Here is a 23,302-nt window from a genome sequence, read left to right as displayed (position 1 = left end):
TCCCGCTCCGATGGTATTTGATGTCTTCAAAGGGGCTCCTCTGATGTAGGGAAAAGAGGGCAAGCGCAGGTTGGACGAGGCTCGTCGCTCAAAGCTGTTTTTTTGCTCACTAAAGTGCCACTTTGGGATGGGATAAAAGTGGATTTGTGTTTGTCATGGACTGATGGGCAGGGGGGATAACTCACAAAGGTCTTGGAGCTTCCAGCACTCCCGGGGTTTGGAGTGTGTCAGGAGGGATCTGGGCTGAACTGGGGGGGTCGAAGCTGCTGCACTTCCCATGTGGGGATCCCCTAAAATGGGGTGGGGTGTCCCAGAACTCTGAGTCCTGAGCACGGGGTGGATTGAACCATCAAGGGTTCGTCCAAGGGCCACATCTCCCCTGCCATACTGGGAGAGCTGGGAATGTTCAGCCTGGAGAAGTGAAGGTTCCTCATGCATGAAGGTGCTCCAGGAGAGCTGGAAAGGGATTTGGACAAGGGCCTGGAGCGAGGGGAAGTGGCTGCCCCATCCCTGGAAGCGCTCAAGGCCAGGTTGGATGGACCCGGAGCAGCCTGCTCCGGTGGAGGTGTCCCGTGGGCGATGGGATGGGAGGCAGAGCCAGCCCTGCTGGGCCACCCTGGATCCGAGGGGTGACCCAGAATCCAGAGCTGGCTGGAGAGGTTCTCCTGGTGTTCCATGGCAGGGGAGAGGGAACGGTGTGCTCCCATGAAAGGAGGTGCTGGCAGGAAGTGGAGCTCCCGAGAAACGAGGCCTGGGGAGCCTCGTCCACAAACCTTCACCAGGAGCGGGTTCTGCGGAGCGGGGAGCAGCAGAGGCTCCCTGATGGCAGCTCCAGAGGGGACTGACACCAAGCCAAGCCCTCTGGAAAATCCCAGCACTCCAACAGGGGTGGGTTAAGACCTTGGTTTCAGCCTCGGTGCAGCCAGCCTGGTGCTTGCCCTCGTCCTGTTTGTCCCTTTGAATGGAAGAATTCTGGGGACAAAACCAGTGGGATATTTCCTAGGGCCAACAGAATGTCATTGTAGAAAACCAGCTTTCCCATCTCACAGAAATTCCCTAACTTTTCATTCAATAATAGATTATTAAAAAAAAAAAACAAACCAACCATAAACAGTCTTCCTGTAAAATATTAAATTATAGGGGGAAGAAAAATCCAGGTGGGTTGAAATACTTTTCATTCCAATTTCACTTCTTAAAGCTACTTTAGCTGTACATAAAATGGAAATTTCAAAAGAGCTGCTTTTGAATTAAAAAAAAAAAAAAAAAAAAAAGGGAACAGAGCGGCTGCTCTGTGGTGCCATCAAGATGTAACTGGCTTTGGAAAACCTCTCCATGTGGGAGTGGGATCATCCATCCCCAGCCTGAGCAGGTGCCTGAGGCAGGTGGGAATTCACCCCCCAAACTCCGAGGCAGTGGCAAGGCTGGAACGCTGGTCCCTCCTCTGCTCCGGCTGTGTCACCCTGACCCGTGTCCCCAGCGCTGGGAGAGGGTTTGGGAGCAGCACCTGGGTGCTGGATGGGGTCCAGCCCCCTCACGGAGTTTTGGGGCCTCGCTGTGGATGTTTGGGTGCAATATCTGGGTGCTGGTTTGGGTGCAGCACCCTGGCACAGCTCTGCTCCCCCAGGGGCTCTGGGGACCCCGTCCCTGCTGTGGGACGGGATGTCGGGGTGTCACAGGGGGTGTCACAGGGGGTGTCACAGGGGGTGTCACAGAGCGGAGTTGGAGGTGTTGGGGTCACCAGCTCAGCCTTTCGCTGCTCCCATCTGTAAATGGGGCTCAGCGCCCCTGTCCTGGCTCTGCCCCGTGCGCTGAACTCGGTGTTCGGAGTGTTCTTTCCCCACCCGCCCGATCCTGTGATCCCACGGAGCGCCCGGAGCCGTGTCCCCAATCCCCCCGTGCCTCAGTTTCCCCGCCGCTCCCCCCTTCCCCAAGCCCACGGCTTCGCTGCGCGCCGGGGACCGAACGCGGCAGAAACCAATTAGCGCAGGCATTAATGAGCAAAACGCGTTGGGGGGGGGGGGGGGGAACTAAGAACGGTGGCGTGAGGGGAGGGGGGGAGGAGGCTCCATCCAGCGGGGTGACCCCTCCCCAAAAAAAAAAAAAAAACAACTCCCCCGAGCGAGCGGGGGGCGCGGGGGCGGCGCAGGGCCGGGGGGGATGCTCGGGCGGGGAAAGCGGCTGCACCTGCTTTAGAGGAACTATGGTAGGGCGGCCGGCGCCCGCCCCGCGCCGCCGCGCCCGCGCCGCCGCCGCGCCGAGCCGGACCTGAGCGCGGCCACGGCCCGGCCGGCCCCGGCTGCCCGCGCCCCCCGCGCCCGGCCCCGCTCCGCAGCGCGGCCCCGCCGCCGCCGCCGCACGGAGCCCACCCCCCCACCACCACCACCACGGCCATGCCGCGCCGCCTCTGAGCTCCGGCCCCGCCGCGCCCGCCCCGTCGAAGTTTGGGGAAGGTGCCGGTGCGGGGAGGGCTGTGCAGGGGTGGCGGGGGAAGGAGCGGCGCGGCTCATGCCCGCCCCGGAGCCCGGCGATCGGCGCGACCAGGTGGGTGCGAGCGGCGCGGGAGGGTCCGCGGGTGTCCCCGGGGGAGGGGGGCGCGGGGCGGGACCCCCCGGCAGGTGCGGGGGGCGCGGGCCGTGTGTGTCCCCCCCCCCCCCCCCGCCCCACCGTGTCCCCTCCCTGCCCCCGGCGGGCCGTGCCCCGCGCTCGGCCGCGCCGCGCTCGGAAGTTTTGTTACGGCGCCCGGACAAAGGGAGCGGGGCCGGCGCTGGGGGAGCCGGGGGTGCGGGCGGGCCGGGGCTCGGCGGGGCGCGGGGGGGACACCGGCGGTTCGGGGATCGGGGCGCTCCGCGGAGCGGGGTTCGCCGGGGAGGGGGGGGGGGGCGCGGGGGGTCCCCGCGCTCGGCGCGCCCCGAGCAGCGCGGGGGTCCCGGTGCGTGCGGGCTGCCCGGCTCCGGGCGGGCGCGGGGGTCGCCGCCGCCCCCGAGGCGTTTGGGCGGCCGGTAGCCGGGAGGGGAGGGGGGGGGGTCGCAGCCCCCTCGGCGAGGGGGGGTCGGCCCCCGGGAAAGTTGCGCTGCCGCCGGCACAGCCGCGCTGCCGGTGCCGGATCCGGACCCGCCTCCGCTCCGGCGTTTCGGGGGTCCCGCACCCCCCGAGGGGGCAGCGCACCGGGGCGGGGGGGGGGGGCCCGGCCGCCCCTGCCCTGCAGCCGCCCCAGCGCTCCCTTTGTTGGTGCTTCCCATTTCCTCCCCATCTTTTCCTTTCTCTCCGGCAGTTTTGGTTTAATTCCGGCTGCTGGAGGGCTCGGGTGGGTTTTCCTCCCCCTTTTTTTCCCCTCGTCCATCACATTTTAACTCAGCCTCGACCCGCCGCTGCTTGGGCCCGGGGGTGTGATTCCCTCCTTGGAGAGAAATCCGTAAGTCTGCCCCAAGTTTTGCAATTCCTGGGAGAAGCAGCAGCCGCCGCCGTCCCCGACAACCTGCAGCCAGCCCGGCCGTCGCTCCCGCAGCGCCCTGGGAAAATCCAGCGCCGCGTCCAAAACCCTAACCCAGACTGCAAGGTGAGGGAGAGGAGGACGAGGCACGGCTTCGGATGGAGCTGGAGAATATTCCCGAGAAACCCCCGCAGGTTTGGATTCCGGAGGGGCTGACGGCAGCCGGCTGCCCCGCGGCTCGCCCGTGCCTGGGTTTTCACCCGGTTGTAAAGTTTGCGGGGGTTCCGTGCGCCTTTGTTTGGACGGGGAGGAGGTTGGGGGGGCTTTTCCAAGGATTTGGGGGGGATCTCTCTAACCCGGACGCGATGCCCGGTGCCGCGGGAGCTCAGCAGGGACGCTGCCAGCAGCGGCTGCTGATGGTACCGGCAGCGATAACGTGCTCGGGAAGAGTTTTTATTACGGAGCGTCGTCTTCTGGGAGTTCCGAAATTCCCGGGCAGACAGCGCGTGCTGGCTCACCCGGAGCCCTGGATCAGCCTCCAGCCACATCCCCTTCCCACCGCCGTGTCCGCCGTCGTTGCGATGCTCTCCCCGCGCTGGCGAAGTCCAGGGATTTCTGTTCTTCCCGGCTCCCTCTCCCCGCTCCGCGGGATAAACAAACGCGCCTCTGTCTGCTCGCCCCTCTCCCCCTCTCCGGGAGGAAAGGGCACTTCGGGAAGTGCCGCGGATGGCTCTGGATATTTCTCTGGGTGTAGGAAATCTGGTTTGAGTTGGCAGGCGCGTTCGGAGGTGTGGATGGGAGAGAACAAGTGGAGCGTAATTGGGTTTTCTTTTTCCATGTGGGAGCGACGCTGGTTTCTCTTTCCCCGTTTAAAACGCAAACAAGCCAAGGGCCGTGTGTCTCCCCCTCTCTCCCGCCTGTGCACTTTTTAATACAAATGAAAAATGTGCGGAGGAGAAAGTGGGAATAATTCACCAACCCCACTTTGCCGGGAGTCATGGTTGGGAAGTGCCCGCTCGGAAAACTTGAGCTGAGATTTTTTTTTTTTTTTTTTTTTTTGCTGCTCTTAATATAGTCCTGGAGGAATTTGTGTCCGAATTCCTGCCTGGGATCGTTCCTCAGCTTCAGGCAGCTCTTCCCTCCCCATCACTTGATACCCCAAGATTTTCCTTTTCCCACCCTCCACCCCAACTTCCATCGGATTAAGACCTCACTTCTCCGCGAGCGTCGTAAAGCTGTGGGGCAGACAATAAAATTGTTATTAGTTTCTGTATTAAAAGGTTGGGTTGTTTTTAACCCAAACCAGGAGGAGGATTTACTTTTACAAATTTCTGCTGGTGTGTTAAAAATTTACACGGGGAATACGTTCCGTGGAGAGCAGGGGTTTGATGTTAAATCAACCCAACATGTGTCTCACGCAGGCGGCGTGACCCGGTCCCGGGTGTCGGCAGGGATGTGTTCCCTTTCATGCCTCTCCATATCCTCGATTAAAACACAGCAAAGTCTCAGGATTTTCCAAAATCTTAACTCTAAATTAAGGATTTAATTTTTTTTTTTTTTCAATTGCCACCCCACCTTAAAGTCCATCAAAAATAAATCTAACGAGCTCCAGGAGCGGGTGGGTGGAGGAAATAATCAAGGTTGGAAAAATTACTCCGCTCTCCCCCTTTTTATTTAATTTTTTTCTCCTTCGGGTTGCTTAAATCAAACTGGGAAAGGGGAAAATGTGGGGGAGAAGGGGCAGAATTCCCTGTGCCAAGCCAGGGAGCTTTGTCAGGGCTGTGGAGCCCTGGGAGGCTCCAGCTTCTCCTGCCTTTTGTGGTGTGGGACTGGGGGCTGTGGTGAAGATCCCTGAGCCCTCTGCTCCCGGGATCTCCCAGAAATAATGCTGGGAGCTGCTGCTTTGAGCTGCTCCCCGTTTATTTTGACGTGGAATTTGAATTTATTATTTGTTGGGGGTGTTTTTATTTTTTTTTTTTTTTTGTGGATCTCCCCCATCCCAAAGCCCCTTTTTTTAACGGGATTCTCAGCGTGGGGACGGGGGTGCGTCCGTTCCCGGCCGGATCGAGCATCGCTGGCAGGTAAAATATAAAATCCAAGGTGGCACCGCCGAGCAGCGCAAAGTTGGATTTGATGGGGGGGGGGAAAGTGCATGGGAAGGGGATCGGTGTGGAAAATCCCCCTCCCAACCCCTGCACCCCGGGATGCGTCGCCCAGCGGGGTCAGGGAAGGAGGTGGGGAGGGGGGAAAGGCTGAGCAAACGGAGCGAGGTGGAATAAAACGGATTAAAGTTGCTGCTGGGAGGAGGTGAGGAAGGGGCTGGAGAAACAGATAATATCCAAAATATCTGTAAAATCCGTGTCCAGCCCCGCTGTCCTGCCTGGAAAGCAGGCAGCCGTAGGTTTTTTTACGTCCCCTTTGGAAAGGGGAAGAGCAGGGAGCATTCGGAAAACAACAACAACAACAACAAGAAAATCAGAGCAATGGATAAAACCAAGTGACACTAAAATATCTCCTCGGGCCCTCGGCCTTTCTCTCCTAATAACCCGGCAGGAATGCGAGTGCACTCAGTTGTGAAGTTGCTGCCCGGAGAGCCCGGGAGCTTTTCTTTTCCGCCGCTGGCTCGGGGGATGCTTTGAGTCTGCTGATGTTTGTGTCTCGCTGTGGGGCTGGGGAGGGGCCGGGGGGCTCTGGCTTTCAGGGTTTTCTCTCCTTTGATTATTTTTTTTTTTTTTTTCCATCCCCCCCCCCCCCACCCCCTCCACCCTTTTTTCTCTTTTCTTGTCGGTCCGGCGGGGAGCGGGGCCGGAGGGGGAGAGTTGTGGGGTTGGGATTGCCTTTGTGGCAGCAAGGTGGGGGGCAACGGGAACGGGCTCATTCTTCCCACCGGGGGAAAGGCGGGAGGAGAAGCCCGGAGGTCCCTGCGTTTATAACTCATACACATTTATGGCTCCTTGCCTTTCCCCTCAGTGCTGGGGTCTGGGAGCCTGAAGGATTTGGGGAAATTCTCTTATTTCGGGAAGGGAGGGCTGTGATGTTTTTTTTTTTTTTCCCCTTCATCCCCGTGGCTTTGAAGCCCAGCAGAGCGCTGGGATGGGGCTGGCAGGTGGGTTTGGGGTCTCCAGAGGTTGTTCCCCATTTCTGGGTGCAGGGAGAGGATCCCACCTCCTCCTCCAGGGCCACCCTGGGTTTTTGCTCTGCTCCCGAAATGACCCCGCTGCCGCCTCGGCGTCACCTGCCACTTCTGGAAGTGGGAACTTGAAAATTTCCTGTCCCTTCCCCTTTGGTTTGCAGCTGCTGCAGCACGGACAGGGGGATTCTGCAGGGTGGAGAGCTCGGTCCTGCTCCGTGGGCATCTCCCCACGGAGGGATGAGCTCTGGCAGCAGGAGAGGGAAGGAAAAAGAGAGAAAATAGAACCACTCAGAGCTTGAAATTTCCATGTGTTTGCCTCTGAAGGTGTAAAAATCCTCCGTGAGCCACTCCTGGATGCACCTGATTGAAACTCAGGGGGAGCAGCTGGCTCGGAAATAACCCCAGGGGCTGGGACGTGGCCCTACACGGAGCTGGTGACACTCGGGGTGGCCCCAGAGCCCCCTGAGTGGCCGTGGGGCTGTGCCCAGCACCACTGGCTCCTGGGCCAGCTCAGGGCAAGGACTTGCACCCATTTTATCTCTTACAAAACCTCCTTGTGCTGCACCTTTTCAAGTCAAACAGAACTTGTAGATCAAGATGGGGCCGAGCGCAGCTTGAAAAACTTCCTAATCTTTTTTTTTTTTTTTTTTTTTTTTTTCTCCCCCCTCTCCAAGTGTTCGGGAGATGAAATCCAGCCAAGAGGCTGCTTGAGGGTTTGTTTTTGTTTTTGACAAACTTTTCCTAATTTAAACGGCTCTTGGCATGGCTCAGGCGAGGCTCCAGCACGGAACGCGTTGTGGTGATCCGGCTGCCCGTGACAAAAACGTGTTTGGAAGTGGAATGGCATCAGGGAAAAGGGAGAGGGGACAGGCAGGAGAAGCAGAGGAGGAGGCGAGGAGAGACCCAAAGCCACGATTTATTTCGTAGGGATCCTTGCTGGAGCAGGGATGAGCTGGAGGGAAGTCATTAAGGGATTCCTGCGCCACGGGATGCGCAGGGAAAGGAGCCTGGCATGAGTCTGGATCCTTTCTCCCGGGGTTTATTTTATTTTTAAGGAAAAGCCAGGCTGTGTCTGCAGCCTGCTGTGCCGAGGTCTCTCTGGGGTGGAGCGATCTGGTGCCGGCGCTGCCAGCCCCGGTGACACTTCCCGGCGGCTCCGTGCCCTGGCAAGTTGGCAGCAGCTGTTGGCAGCGTGTTCCGGTGGAAGCTGTCCCTCCTCCTGGACCGTAGAGCCAGGTTGGCAGCAAAACCAGGGTTTTTTTTCCTGGGAGAAGAAGCAGCAGAGGGTGGATGTGGAGGAAATCTCACCTTGCTCTGCTCAGGGCTCCGCGCTGGGTTTATCAGAGGCGGAAGTCGGGGTAATAAAATGGTTTGATGGAAGATTCCTTTCAAAACTGTGGGAAAGTGCACAAAAAATTTGAAGGTGATAGAGGTGGGAAAAAAAAAAAATCCCATGAAGGGGGATGATTTGGAGGTGATTCAGAAGTGGGTTTTTTCTGCCTCATTGGGAAAACTCCCCCGGAGCTGGAATGGGCAGATGGGGCTGGGGAGCACCGGGATGGCCCCGGCTGGAGCAGGAGGAGGAGGAGGAGGAAAAGGAAGAGGAGGAAGCCCCAGTGGGATGGGTTTGTGCCCTGGGTGCTGTGCAGGTTGTGGTTGGCAGCTCGGGGAGCTGCTGCTCCTGCTCCCACAGCCATGGATCCGAGGCCGGGAGGAGCCGCTCGCCCGGAGCAGGTGCTCAGGAACGACTCCTTGGAACAGCCCTTGGCCAGAGCTGGGCTTATCCACGGGGATTTCACTGCTCCAAGGCTGATAAAGGCACAAAACCAGCGCCATTCCAGGTTCCTGGCTGAGCATCCCACTGCCAGCTTCCCTCGGGATCTGTCAGCTCTGATCCCAAACCCTTCCCTTGCTTTCTCCGAGTCCTGCTTTATTCCACAGCCTGTAGATTTTTGGTGAGTGATTTCCTTTTTGCTGCTTACTGTGAGTCTGGGAGCTGGGTGTGGATGGGAGCACCTTGGAGGAGCTGTCAGGGATTGGGAAAAGAGGGGACAGTGGAGGAGGGCTCGAGGTTGGAGGCTTGATGCAGAAGACAAGGCCAGGATTGTGCTGTGGAGTGAGGGATGAGCCGGGATCCCGGGTTCCCAGCAGCTCCTTCCATCTGGAGGCCCCTTGGATTCAGATTCCTGCCTCTCCCGTGTGTCTGCCGTGCCTGGGAGTGGGGATGTGCCCCCAGTGCCCTTCTGCTGGCGCTCCACAGCCCAGGGACAGCTCCTGGAGCTGGCACCGGGCTCACGGCTCCACTGGTGCCTCCCGTCCCGTGCCGGGATCACGGCACATCCCTTGGGATGGGGGTTCCAGCACGGGCCATCCCGCTTTGTCCCCACGGCCCTGGAGCTGCTGGGAGGGTGCTCCTGGAGCAGGAGTGACCCCACAGCCTGCAGGGACCTGGGGCTTCCTCAGCTCCTGGATTCTTCACCTCCAGCTCCTGGGGGAAGGGAATGCCTGGCAGGGATGGCAGGGGACATCCCGGGAGGGGGGGAAGGAGCCCCACTGCAGCCTCAGGAAAAGCTTTTGGGGCTCAGGGTGGGCACAACGGGGTTGGAGGAGCCACCCAGGGTGAGGGCACAACTTGTGGCAGGAAATACCTGGCAGAGCTGAAGATCTTTGTTGAGGATCCAGAGTTTTGGGCTGGATCTGGGCAGAGACCTTGTGCTGGACAGGGAGAAGAGCTCTCCTGTGTCCCCTCTGGGTGCCACGTGCCAGGCTGTGTCCCTTGTCCCAGCAGGGAGGTGCTGAGGAGCTCTGTGCCCCCAGGAGGGTTTCTGGCACCCAGCAAGTTGCTCCTTCCTCCGGGATGCTGCCCCAGACCTGGCGGTGGGAGGGAAATTCCCTGGAGCGTGGGGTAACTTGGATGGGGAAGAGAAACACGGCATCACCGGGCCTGTTAAAAACAGAAGAAGAGCAAATGCAGGCGTGGGGAGAAGAGTCCCATAAGTTTTGAGGGAGGAAATATTAATTTTGGAAATGTGCTTGGCCAGGCAGAGCTGCAAACCCCTGGATTTTTATCGAGGTGGATTCAGGTGGGATTATAAAGTCTCCAGCTTTGCCTTTCCCTGGGATTATTTCCCGAGAATTTACATTTCTCCTTTACACCCCAACCTGCTTTCCCTGCAGCTTCATGAATGGATTTTTATCCTGCATTTCTGCAGCAGGGTCCTGCTGGGATGGGGTTGGGTTTGTGGGCAGGGCAGGGTCTCCCCCTCCCCATCCCCTGCTGCCCTGCCCTGTGCTCGGCCTCGGCTCTGCCCGAGCGGGGTTTGGGGAGCCAGGCTGCCACAGATGGTCCCCATTAATAAATCAAACCCTCAAAATCAACAGGAATTCCTCATTTGGAAAACAGAAGGGGCCCTTGTCACCTGCTGGGTGGGTAAAGCTGGGGCTGGGGGGTGAGGAGGAGGAGGAGGGTGATGCTCCTGCTCATCCCATTGCTCCCAGCTTGTCACAGCCTCTTGGAACTCACAGTCTGGGGTTCTCATCCTCAATCCTGCCTCTCTGGCAGGACCCATTCCTGCCCCTCTGACCCCAAAGCACTCGGGGTTTGTAGGGGATCTGCAGGGCAGCAGAGCCTTTGTTCCCCCCCATGGAGGTGGAGGAGAGGAAGAATTGGGGCAGATCTCTGTAATTTTGGCTTTTTGTGCATACTGGGGAAGGGAGATTCCCTCAATGTGCTCTCGAGAGAAAGAGGTGAAGAGAAATGTCCAAAAATCCATCCCGTGAGAGGTGGGAGCGCGAGCGTGCCGGAGAAACCCCAGGAAGGGATTTCTGGCTGAGCTCCTCTCCCGTGGCACGGCACAACCTTCACTCCATCCCCTTTTTCCAAAGTGACAGGAGTGGGATTTGGGCTGGAGCTGGGATTTGACTTTCCCAAAGTCAATCCCAAAGGTGCTGGGGGCTGCAGGGTCCAGCTGGGCTCTTTCCCACGGGATGGGTCTTGGGGCTGGGCTCTGCATCCTGAGGGATGCTCGGGACCCTCCAGATGCAGCCCACAGCCCTGTCTGGGTTATTCCCACTTCTTTTAACCCAGGTTTTATTCATGAAAGGATCCATGCGAAGGCCTGCTCCCAAATCCTTGAAGTCTTTCCCTTGATTCTGGTGGGCTCCCACTGAACAAATTCCATTTTCCCTGGGAAGTGGAGCCGTGGCTCCAAATCTGGGTCAGACTTTGGAGCTGTCAGAGCAGCCCTGTCCGTGGATCAAACCCCTCCTCATCCCTGCATCCACAGGTTTTCCAGTGGATCCGATGCCAGCACTGTGGGCTGTGCCTGGGAAGGAGGAATGCTGGAGTGATCCCCCTGGTCTGTGGGGCTGGGGGTTTAAAATCCTCCCTGAGGAAGAGTCTGCTCTATTTGGGAATGCACTGGGAGGGAGTTTGGTGGGCGAGGGGGTGATTTGGGGGCTGCTGCTGGCTCTGGGCAGGGTCGGTGCTGGCTGGTCCCTCGTGTCCCCACCGTGCCGGAGCAGGGGATGCATCGGGAGCGCCGCTGCTGCTGAATTTCCAGCTGTAAATTTGGGATGGAGCTGCAGGAGGAGACAGGGCCGTGCCCATCCCTCTGGGAAAAGGATGGAGGGACACAGCCCTGTCCCCTCAGAGGGGACACACGGCTCCTTCCACTGCAGCCTGGGTCCTTCCCAAGTGCTCTGGGAATCGCTGTGGGAAGGAGCACAAATTGCTGGGTTTATCTGGAGGTTTAGAATAATAACAGGGGGTTGAAAACTCCCTGGCAGCGGGCAGGACTATGCTGGGGCTGGAGAGCACACAGGGGACATGGGCCAGGGATGTGGCTCATGGCCCTGAGGGATTTGGTGTCCCCAGCTGTGTCCTCTTCACAGCTTGTCTGATTCTGTATCCCGGTGTTGTTGCCTTCCCTCACCACGACGTGATGATTTTTGGTCTGGGGACAACGGGGGACATCCCCTGGCTTGGTACCCTGCCTGTGACAGCCCCTGTGACACCAGGTCCTGCACTGGGTGATCTCAGCGCTCTCTGCCCACCCGGGGACAGTGTGGGGACAGTTCTGTGTGCCCCTGTCTCACAGGAGATGCGGGAAGAGGGTGTGACCCGATTGTGGAGGAGCGGGGACTCGGGGGCTGTGCTCTGGCTGCCGTGGGACGAAGGTGACACCCAGAGGGTGGGCACCCAGCCCGAGGTGGGCACCCTCACCTGTGACCCCCTGCCAGAGCCCTCAGCTGGGGGTTTTTGGGATCTCCCCTAAAAAAGCAGCTTCCAGTTGTCCGGTGGCGAGTCCTGCTCAGGCAGGGGACACGTTGGGAGCCAGGTGGGCACCGGGGACCTCGAGCCCCTCCTTGCCCCAGCACCCCGAGGTGCTCACAGGACCCCAGGACTGCAGGAGGGTGACAGCAGCTGGTGAATCATTAATTAATGCTTTTAAAGGATGAGGGTTATTTTTAGGAGGGGTGGAGGGAACCCAATTCCTGGGAGTAATCCCCGGGATTTGCACGGCGCTCTGCGTCCCACGGCACTGGGAAGGTGCCGGGGGCTTCCTTGGCCACCGAGCTGGAGCAGCAGCAGCCACCTGGGAGCCAGGACACTCTGAAGCTGGGCTTCAGGATCTCACCATTCCCAGGAGGAAGCGCCTGGGATGAGCAGGGATGCAGGACATGGATTCATGTCCCCTTCCCCAGCTCTGTCCCAGCCCAGCAGGGATGTGCTGGGTTTGGGAAGGTGCCGTGTCCCGCTGTCGCTGAGCTGTGGGGGTGCCCGGGAGCCCGGATGGATCAGCACGACCTGGGAATGCCGAGCCTGAGCCCGGAGCGGTGCTGTGGGACCAGATCCCTTCCCTGTGTGCCAGGCTGGCATCCAGAGGGACGCTGGAGCCGTGGCAGAGGTTTGCTGCCATCCCTGCAGGATCCATCGGCGCCTCCCGGATTCCCCATGGAAGAGCCACAGAGAGGGATGTTCCTGCGAAGAGGACGTTCCTGGGAAGAGGACGTGGTGGCTGGACGTGGCTCGTCCAGGTGACACCAAGAAGGGGACCCCGGTGACCTTCTGACTTCAGCACAGGGTCCTGGTGGGAAGCGCTTCCCGCAGCCAAGGGATGCTCCTGCCCCTCGTGCTCTCTTCCCAACACCTCCAATATTTAAATGCAGCATCCCACTCCCCTCCGTGGGCACCCAGCAGCATTCCCAGAGCAAGAGCCCAGCACAGCCCTGCTGAACACGCTGCCTCCCAGATTTTAGTGGAGAAATCTCCGGGGTTGTTCCCAGCCGAGCTGTCGGGAGCCGCGTTCGTCTGCGGGGCTGGGTTTGCTCCGTGGGGGTGGCAGGTGCCCAGAGAAACCAGGAGATGCTGAGGCTGGCCGTGGAGAAGCCAAGCTGTGCAGGAATAAAATCAGGGAAGCTGTTTGGAAGTGTGGAGCTGGGCTCTGGCAGGGCTGCCAGACGGAGCCGGCCTCGGGTCACGCTGCCTCCGATCGGGATGCGAAGAAAAATGGACTTCAGACCAGGAGTTTGAGATTGCCCAAGGATAGTTCTCGCCCCCACTGCCTTTTTTCTTCTCCCTCCTCATGAGCAGCATAATTTCTGGATGGAACCCAGGCCTCTTCCTGCATAGAAATGGGATTTGCCGTGGAAAGCATCGGGGAGTGCATTAAGCAGAGCCTTTTCCGGATGAATTTTTGCACAGACACGGCGGAGTCTGGGAAAACTTGTGGCATCCGAGTTCCTCCTTCCTGCTCCATAGGTACCATGCCTCTTTCTTCTTCCCCTCTGGATTATTTGAAGGCCAGGAGAGACTTTTAGCAACTCCCAGTCTTGACTTCCCATGAACTGGGCTGGAAAATTTTGCTCGGGGTGGGACGTGGCCGAGTCCCAGCCCTGGCATTGCTGAGTGTCCCTCACCTGCTCCAGGGCGTTTCTTCCTCCCTGGCTCCATCCTTGCCCTTTGCAGCTTCTCCTGAGGGGATGGGGAGTGCGGAGCTCCTGGAGTTTGGGGTTTATTTTGATTTAAGAGCTTCCCCTGTTGCTCTCCTTTTCCGGGAGCTTTCGCTTTCCCAGGGATTGAGCCGGGACACTTTCCCGTGTCCCTGCTCTTCCTCACTGCCACAGGGCAGTGTCCTTCAGCCTCCATCCAAGAGGAAGATGCCTCCTCTTCCTCAGGTGTCCCAGGCTCTGGAAGGCAGGTGTGGGACCATCCTGGCTGGGAACGGGGGGCACGAGGAGATTTTGGCCGGAGCATTCCGTGTGCTCCAGGTGGGATGAAGGCTCTGGTGCCAGTGGGAGGCTGCAGCAGGAATTCCAGGTGGGATTTGCACCAGGGGAATGTGTCCCCACCGTGTGAGTGTCAAAAACGGTGTGAGCCAGGCACTGGGTGTGTGGGAGAGGCTTGAACTGAGCTGGGATTTACAGGAGATGCTGGAAAAACCTTTGGAAAACCGTGTTGGTTGCAGCTGTATCCCACACCAGCAATGGGAGCTACTGGCAATCATTTTAATGGGATTTTGGGGGGATTGTGCTGAAAACCTCATCCCAAATCCTAAAACCCTCATCCCGTGTGGAAGCACAGAGCAATGGGTGGGAGTTGTGCGTGGTGGGAATCTCATCCCATAGATTTGGGGTTTTTTTCCCTGGGAGTTTGAAGGGTTTTTTGTTTTATTTTTTTTTAATTTTGTTCCCTCTGAAATTTTTTCCCCCACCATCTTCATTATCATTTTTGTTAATTAGATTGTGCTGGGAAACAGTCTCTATTGAAAAGCAGAAAGCTGTGAGATGGGTTTTTCCAAGTGCGGCTGCGTTCCGGGGCTGGGAGAAGGACGGGGAGAGGGAGAGCGAAGATCCTTGAAAGAAATATAATTTTTAAAAAAATAATTTCTTCATAAAGCTCTTTAAAAAGAAAACCCCGGGCCCCCTTCCCCCACCACGGCCACGTCCCCTCTTCCCCCCCCCTCCCCAATTAAACGATTTGAATTTCCACGTTAACCGCTTGGTGCTTCCTCGGCGCCTCAGATGATTAGAAAGGGATATTCATTTATGCCTTTTAAACGCCGCCCCGATTAAAATCAGAGAGATTTTTTCCTTCATCAAAATCTAACATCCTTGAAAAATTAATTTGATGCCTCTTGTTATCAATTAATTGAATCTCGTTGGGAGAGAGGCTCGTGCGGCGGGTGGTTGGAGCCGGCCCTTCTGTTCTTAGTTGCTTTCCCCCCTTTCCGCTCCCTTCCGCTGCTTCCAAACACTGGGACATTATAAAACTCGGCCTTTTCTTTTTTATTTTAAAGATATTATTTTTACTCATCTCATAAAATAAAATAAATGAATAAAACTTGCTCGCTCTCTCTCTCTCCCCGCCCTCATCCTCCATTCCCCCTGAGTTCCTCTCGGATGAAAGACCCTTTTTTCCCTTCCTTTCTCTCATCCCTCTTTCCTATAACTTCCGAGAAAGGGGGAGAGAAAGAAAAGTTGGGGCTTTTAGCAATTTCTCGGCGGCCAAGGTCCATCTTTCTTCCTTTCTTTAACGGGGGATATTGGATATTTCATTTGAATCTCCTTTTTTTCAATTAAAAGTGCCCCGTTCCTTCTCTTCCAGCTGCTCCATTCTCCTGCCCTGGCTCGGCAGCCGGAGAAGCGATTTTCCTTTCTTTAATATTTCAGCTCTTCCCCTGAGACAGGCTGCCTGCCTTTTTTTTTTTTTTTTAATAGACTTTTTCTCCCTCTATTAAACTTTTCCAATCTTCGTCCCTTTATTTTTTTTCCCTTCCCACCTCTTTAAACAAAAAAAAAAAAAAAAAAAAAAAAAAAAAAAAAAAAACCCACCAAAAAAAAATCCAGGAAAACTTATAAAATGGGAAGAACTGGGTCATTCAGGAAGTTATTGAAATAACTTCAAAATTAGGCTTCACTTTCACTCTCCTTGGAGTGGTTCTGCCTTTGGATCCAGCCTCTTCCCTGGGGGCTCCGTTGTGGATGCCCGGTTGGGAATTTGGGGTTGGAGGTGTTGGGGGATAACCCAGAGGAGAGCAGAGAGGTGGTTTTGGGTTTCTTTGAGGGAAGGATCTGGCATGGGGATTTGGTGGGGGTGTCCCATCCAAGGGCTCCTCAGGGATGGGGAGGGGAGCTCTCCCCCCAGTCCGGTGCCCTCAGGGGTGATTGGGTGTCAGGACCCCGGTGTCACCTCCCCCCGTGCCCTGCACTGTCCCCTCTCCTCTTGTGCCCAGCTGGGTTTGGGATCTGACAGGTGAGAGGCTCTTCCAGCCCTGCCTGTCCTCACTGTGGGGCCTCCCCCGCTCCTGAGTGGGGTCACCAAGGATTTTGGGGGCTGGGGAGAGGGTGACCCTGATCCATGTGCACAGAGGGAGTGTTTTGGGATCTCTGAGTTCCCATTTGGATTGTGTTGGGCAGAAGGAAAGCAGGTTTTTAGGGGGATGAGAAATTAGGGGATGCAGGGCTGGGCCTGGCACTGCGGTGGCTGATGTGGCTCCGTGGGGGCTTCCTGGATTTTGGGGAGTGGCCCCAGCCTTGTTCCCAGTGGGAATCCTGCAGGATTTGGGCACTGGGCCTGCATTCCAAACTGGTGGGACAGAGGTGCCAGACCATGACAGGATGGGACACCAGGTACTGGTCCTGCATCCCAGCCTCATGGGTCACAGGTATTGGACCTTCAACCACACCTAATGGGGCACAGGTACCAAACCTGCATCCCTGCCTGATGGGAAAGGTTCTGGATCTGCATCCTGGCCTGATGGGACACAGCACTGGACCTACATCCCAGCCTAATGGGGCTTTGGTGCCAAACCTTCATCCCAACCCTCCAGGACATGGATACCAGACCTGCACCCCAATCTAATGGGACACAGGTGCTGGATCTGCATCCCAACCCTCCAGGACATGGATACCAGTCCTGCATCCCAACCTGATGGGACACAGGTGCTGGATCTGCATCCCAACCCTCCAGGACATGGACACCAGTCCTGCATCCCAACCTGATGGGACACAGGTGCTGGATCTGCATCCCAACCCTCCAGGACATGGACACCAGTCCTGCATCCCAATCTAACGGGACGTGGCTACCAAACCTTCATCCTGCCTCAGTGGTACCAGACCTGCGTCCCCACCTGGTGGGACACAGGTGGTGGACCTGCATCCTGGCCCACAGGATGCTCCATCACCCCAGCAGTGATCCGTGGTGGGTGCAGAGACCACCAGCACCCACCGAGGGGCTGCCCCCGGGTCCCCACGTGTGGTGGCTCCGGAGCAGCGAGGTGGGAGCCCCGTGCTCCACGTCACTATTTAATTAGACGTCCCTGATTAACAAAACTTGGCGTTAGGCTTCCTCCTGCCCTCATCTTTCCTGGCTCCGAATCAATGGCTTTGATATGCTAATTAGGGAGTAATTTAATTTCAAAAGGCCGCAATTAACAAGGGTGTTGTGGACATGCTGTAGTTAAGCGGCATAATCTAATTTGCATTAGTAACAAGCAGGGACTAATTAGAAGCTTAATTAGACACTTAGACGGCTCTTGTGTTTACTTTCTTAATGAGATGGAGTGGGGTTCCTTTTTTTTTTTTCATCTTTTCAAGAGCACAGCGAGGGAAGCCAGGATGGGGCAGCAGCCCCGGTGCCCGGCACGTGCTCCGGGATGCAGCAGCAGCCCCGCGGTCCCAACACCGGCCTGGCCACCTCCAGCCAGTCCCACGCCCACTCCGGGAGGGGTTTTGTATTCCTCGAAGCTTGGAAGGGAATGGGAGAGGTGCCAGGCGGGCATTGGTGTCTCTGGGAATGCCTCGTGTGGGGTGGGCACGGGATCTCCTGTGGGGCTGGCTGCACTTGGGGCAGCTCCGGAGAGCAAGGGATGCTCGGGGGTGACAGGTTTTGGAGAGGCAGGTGGGGCTTGCCAGGAGCACAGGAACAATCCCCAGGGCTTCCCATCCTGGAATCCTCACACTTCCAGGTGCTCTCCAGCTCTCTGAGTGAGCTGATCCAAGGATTCCTGATTTTTGTGGGGAGGAGAACCTCGCTGTGGCCATCCCTGCCTGGTTTCCATAGAGCAGCAAAGGCTCCTCACTGCCTGCCAGTCCCTGCTGCCCACGAGTGTAGCTGGGCTGGGCTGGCAGGTGAGGAGAGCCAGGGGGTGAAGGTGAAGCACCAGAGGTTGGCTCTTCCCAAAGAAGTTGCTGGGAGTGAGATGAAAGTGGGAGATGAAAGTGCCCAGAGGTGAGATCCCATTAAAGCAGTGCCTGGGCTTAGCCGGTCCCTGGTTCCTTAAATATCTTCTAATTTACAGTAATGCTCCGGATTCGTCTCAGCTCCCCCAGACTTTTATTTTAATCCCCTTTCCACATTTCCATGTGTTTATGTGTTAATTAAAGGGTAAAAAGCCACTCTTGGAGCAATCCTGGGCTGCTGCTTCTCTTCCAGCGAAGCCTTTTAGGATTAGCAGCCGCTTCCTCAAGCCTCGCGGTGCCGGAGCAGGACGGGCAGGTTGCTCAACTTTCCGTAGCTGGGAGCAGATCCAGTTCCTGGGATCCAGCTTTCCCCGAGTCCTCTTCTCCTTCCAGCTGTGCAGAGGAGCATCCTGCAGATTTCTGAGGGCTTTGGGGGGCTTTGCTGGGTCTCTGCTCCTTCGGGATCCGCCGGTACCCAGGGGAGAAGCCACCTGCTCCCCTCCGTGTCCTGGCCAGGCTGGAGCGGGGAGGACGGCTCTGGAATACTGCTTTGGGACTGGGATGACTCTGGAATATTGCTTTGGGACTGGGATGAGGTGGGAGGGGTGGAAACAGCCTCTGGAACCTCTCAGTGTCAGTTTGTGTCGTGTCACCTGTGCTGTCCCAGCTCGTGGAGATGTGACACCCAGTGGTGTTTCCCACTGTTATTCCTCATCCCTCCCTCCTGGGCGATGGTTTAGGAGCTCTTGGAGTTTGTGGCTGGGGACACTCAGGGCAGGGCAGCCCACAGTGGTTGGGGATGGGGACTCGGGGACAGGGACAGCAGGGTCAAGGTGACCTGAGTTCGTGCATGGCCCACAAAGAGCAGCCCAAAATTACAGAGCTGCTGAGGGTTGGGGTGCCGAGGATAATGAAAAACAGGGAAAGCTGCTGAAATTGGTGTTGGGGCAGTGGTTTCTGAGTAGCTCGTGGTGTGGCTGTGGCTGTTCCAGCAGGTCCTCGGGGCTGGGAAGTGCCATTGAATTTTCCTGTCCTTGGAATCAGGTGGAGTGGTGGCATTGCTTCGGACGGGTCTGGATGGCCCAAAATTCCTTGGGAGCCTTTTTAGGGAGGAAATCATTGCTTCATCTGCTCTTGCTGCTCCTAAAATCCCACATCCATTGCTTTGAGCCCATGGTTTTGGTCACCTCCGTGTTCATCCTTCCCTTCTGGAAGGCTCCGTGGCACACGCGTGGAGTTCCCACGGGAATCGTGGCACACGCGGTGGGAGCCGCGTCCCCAGCCCCGGCTCCAGCCCCTCCCTCCCAGGGAAGCTCCGGGCATCCATCAGCCTGTTAATTGCGCTAATTAGAGAGTGCGGAGGTGTTAATTGGAAAACCCTGGGATCGCGGCTGTTTGCAGGAGGGATGGATGTCAATAAACCGGGATTGATGACTGGGCTGGCGTGTGCTCCGCGCAGGTTAGCGGCGAGTCGGGGGATGTCAAGGAAATGTTACTGCTCAGATGAAGCAATTGTTAATTAAAAGCCACGGTAATTAATACACCCTCGTTGCCATATGGTCCTGCCGAAGGCAGGGGGATTCGTTGCTCCGTTTGTAATTCTCCGTTTCCTTCCCTTTGTCCTGCGGAAGGTGCGTGGTTGGATAAAAGGGGGGAACAAAAAACGCAGAGCGGTGGTTCAGCGAGTCTGAAATGGTAATTAATGGTAATTAACGATCCATTTGTGCAGCTTCTGTTGCTGTTGCCGTTGGAGGGGGCTCCTCCCTCCCCTTTTAACCAAACCCACCCTTTCCCTCTGGATGTGGGTGTTGTTGGATCTTCCCGCTGACTGTCTGGGCACCGTCCCTGCCTCTCTGCCTGGGGGAAGGTCTGATCCTGCTGAGCCCCTCTGGATGCCGTGCAGGAGAATCCCTGGAACACTGGTTGTGTTTGAACTGCGAGGGATGAGCAGCAGGAGCTGGGATGCTGCGGATCCCTCCCGGCTCTGTGCAGGGCTGCACGTGTGCTCTGGCATCGTTCAGCCCAGTTCTGCTCTTCCCACTCATCCCAGATCCGTCCTGGCTGGAAAAGTGCTTGTTCCTAATTTAAATCCACTTTATAACCTTGCAGACACCGGCTTCTTTTTCTTTTTTTTTTTTTCCTTTTTTTTTTTTTTTTTCTTTAAGGTTTTGTAAAACTTTTTATAGGAATGGAAATATTTCCATTATTATGATGATGACTTTCTTTTATGACTTCCCTCGCAGCGTTGTTGGGATCCCAGACACTCCAGCATCCCAGAGGGGTTTGGGAACGGGAAGTGGAGTTTTACAGGACTTGGAGAGGGAACTCAGCTGGCCTGGTGTCCCCAGCTCCGGGAATCACCCGGGCTGCAGGAATCTGCTCCAGCATCCCGCCTCTGGCAGGGGCTGGAACCACCAGAGCGAGCCCACGGCTCCTCCACCAGCAGAGATTTCCTCCTAATTCCCAACAGTTAAACTCCAGTTTATGCCCGAAGCCAGGAAAGTTTTATATCCTTTCCAAAACTGTCTTTTTTCCCTTTTTTTTTTTTTTTTTTTTTTGCCTTTTTTAATTCTTCCTGTTGTAACTCTGGATATTCCTGTTCTCCGTGTAAAAGTCAAATCCCTGCTGGAGATTCTGACTCTGGTGATGCCGTTCGAGCGTCAGACACGAAATGTTCCCCGTGGGGCCTCGTGGATTTCAGAGGGAAGATGGGAATAGGAACAGCAATAATTTCATATTTCTGAACTTGAAATCCTTGAAATTCAACGTGGGGTAGGAAAAAAATGCAGTTTTAAGGAAAAAGGTGAGGGGTTTATTCTGGATTTTTGCTCTTAACGCAGCACCTTGTAACCATCCCATCCTTGGGAAGCTGCTCCAACCAAACCCAAATCCCAGTAATCCCCTTAACCTTGAGCTGTCCCACAGCCACCGGTGTGTCACCCCCAGAGCCCTGGGACAGTGGGAGGGAGCCGGGAGCTCCCCTTGGGAATGGATGTCACTCATATCCCCTGCGGAAATGACTTTTGAAATGCAGATAATCTCCAGCATGCAAATGAGCAGCTCGCTGCTCCCTGTTTAATATGAATGATCAGCCCCTGAATAGCGATTATTACACGCCACATTTCAGCAATTATGTTGTTCCTGGTTTGTCTCGCTGCCTTTTGGGGTGTGGAGGGGGGAAATAGGGGAAAAAAAGAGGGTGGGAAGAGAAAGGGGGGTGGTGTTTTTTTCATCCCATCCCTCTGTTTTTGTTCCCATCTTGTTACAAACTCCGCGAGCGGTGGTGGGTGAGCGCTGAGCCCGTGCTGGTGGGATGGAGGGGTGTGGAAGTAAAAACTGCTTTTCCGTGGAGGAAAACGTGTGTCGGGAAGGAGGGAGAGACCCTCACTCCTGGGTGGATTCCGTGCTGCCATTTTTCTGTGTCAGGGCTGGATGTGGCTCCAGCTGGATGTGGCAGAGACCAGTGCTGGGGGCGCTGGTCCCGTTTCCTCCAGTGCCAGCCCAAATCCAGGAGTTTCTCCCAGAAAAAGGCACCCTCAGCTTCAGAACCACCAACCTGCCACTCATCCAAGCCCACTGAGCAGAAACTGGGAGAAGGGAAGGATTTTCCAACCCTCGTTCCCACATCCCAGCTCTGCCGTTCCTTTGGGTTTCCTCAGCCTGGCACCTTCTGCCAGGTGTTTCTTCCTGCTGGGAAGGGGTGGTTTGCCGGGAGATGAAGCACTTGGAGGGAATGTTTCGACTCTGTTAGGATTTTCAGGGTGGAATCTGAGGTGCAGGTTCTCTGTGCTTGGCGTCCAGCCTCGCTCTCACCATGAAATACTTTGGGATTTGGGGAAAACAAACGGATTCCTGGAGCTCTGTGCCTTGCACCAGGCTCGGGGCAAGCTGGAATTGTGGGTTTTCCTAAGGAGAGCGTTGCACTTGCTTTGCCTAGGGACGTGCAGCGTGTTTGTAGCAGCTCCACATTTATTTTTTGGGGTGAACCGAACACAGCTAAAACCCAGCAGGGTTTGACATCCCATCGCACCGGGATCGGGGACAGCCAGCGAGCTCAGGCCCCGTTCTCAGGCTCTTCTCTCCCCTCTTTAGGTCCTGCTAGCGAGTCATGATGGTTGAATCTGCCTCGGAGACGATCCGTTCCACGCCCTCGGCGCAGAACGGGGTGAGCAGCCTGAGCAATCAGCCCGATGGCGGCGGCGGCGGCAGCGGGGGCGGCCCCGGGGGCGGCGGCCGCGACGGAGCCGCCGGAGCCGAGGCCAACGGAGAGATGAGCCCCGTGGAGCTCCTGCACTTCCAGCAGCAGCAGGTAGGACGGGCAACCCGTTCCTTCAAGCCTGGCTTGCACAGGCAGCGGCGTCCTTCAAGGACGGGGTTTGGGGACAGCAGCAGGTTTTGACCCGCTTTGTCCTCGGGGTTGGGTTCCAGCAGGTTTGGCCGTTCCTGGTTGAGCTGCCCTAAAAAACAGGGGTTTGTCCTTGTCCCGCATCTCTTGGGAAGCAGAGCCCATCCATCCCTGGGGATGGAGTGCGCTGGTTTTTGGGGGAAGGTCCTGCCTGCTGTGCCCCGCGTCACTCTGAGGGGCTGGGACACCGAAAACCTTGGCTGTGACACCAGGAGCAGGTCCTCCCTGAGAGGATTTTGGTTGTCCAGGAGCTGCTCTCCCATTCCATGGGGTTCCTGGGGACTGAACCTCACCCACATGGCCCAGGACACGTGTGACAGTGACATGTGCACGGATGTGCCCCTGGGGTAGCCCCCGCCACACGCGTCCCCTCTCAGCCCTGGGGACGTGCCTGCAGCTTACCTTTCCAAACAAACTTTGGCAAGAAAAAACATCAATTTCCCTGCTCGGCTACTAAATAAGGCAATGATCCCTCGCCTCGTACGGAGATCGCTTCCCTGAGCCATAAATTCCAGCGTGAAAGCTGTAAAAAATTGCTGTGTCTGATACTTTAGTAGGGAGTGCTGTAAATCCATTACCTGGATAACAGGCGTTCCGCACGCCGCTAAGCCCCTGTTCCCCGCATCCAAAGGGTAATCATGCGTGTAATGCCGCTGCCAGTGCCCCTCCGAGGAGCTGCCTGCCCTCCCTCCCGGAATTCCGCCGGATAACGGGAGATCCGTGTTCCCTCCCAGCCAAAAAGATGGGAATCGTGGCTGTGAGACGGGGGATCTCCTCCGGAAAATCGGGTTTTCCATCCTTGTGGATGCTCCCGGTGGATGCTGATGTTTAATTTCACCCCCTTGGCGTTTCTCCTGGTGGGAAGCTGGCTGGCACGTGGAATTATTAAAGCAGAGGGTTTGGTGAACTCCCAAAAAAACCAAGTGGCACCTCCAGCGACAGCACCTGGGGAAGGGGGAGAACCTATCCCGAGGATTATCCATCTTCCTGCTTCAGGGAGCAGGCTGAGCACCAGCTGGGGTCAGGAATAAATGTCCCCACAGCAGGAGTTTTGGACAATTAGGTGCTTGATGGGGGCTTGGCTCCATCCCCAGAAGCATGCAGCGTTCTCCCCGGGTTCTCGGACGGCTGGGCTCACTCCCTCATCCTG

The 23,302-nt window shown here is 56.9% G+C and overlaps 1 protein-coding gene across 2 annotated transcripts in view; it reads left to right on the top strand.

Annotated features, from left to right (window-relative positions):
* Positions 1-2,371: 2,371 nt before the first annotated feature.
* Positions 2,372-23,302, top strand: part of FOXP4 (forkhead box P4) — a 57,187-nt gene continuing 36,256 nt past the window's right edge. For both annotated transcript variants that reach the window (XM_053964075.1, XM_053964074.1), the window contains exons 1-2: positions 2,372-2,541; positions 21,840-22,056. In XM_053964075.1, the coding sequence (XP_053820050.1) occupies positions 21,856-22,056 (201 nt within the window). In that variant the 5' untranslated portion in view covers positions 2,372-2,541; positions 21,840-21,855. The remainder of the gene's footprint in view (positions 2,542-21,839; positions 22,057-23,302) is intronic.

This window comes from Vidua chalybeata, chromosome 24, assembly GCF_026979565.1.
Source record: "Vidua chalybeata isolate OUT-0048 chromosome 24, bVidCha1 merged haplotype, whole genome shotgun sequence".
Lineage (NCBI taxonomy): Eukaryota > Metazoa > Chordata > Aves > Passeriformes > Viduidae > Vidua > Vidua chalybeata.
Note: the sequence above shows the minus strand (reverse complement) of the source record. Positions and strands in the feature narration are given on the sequence as shown.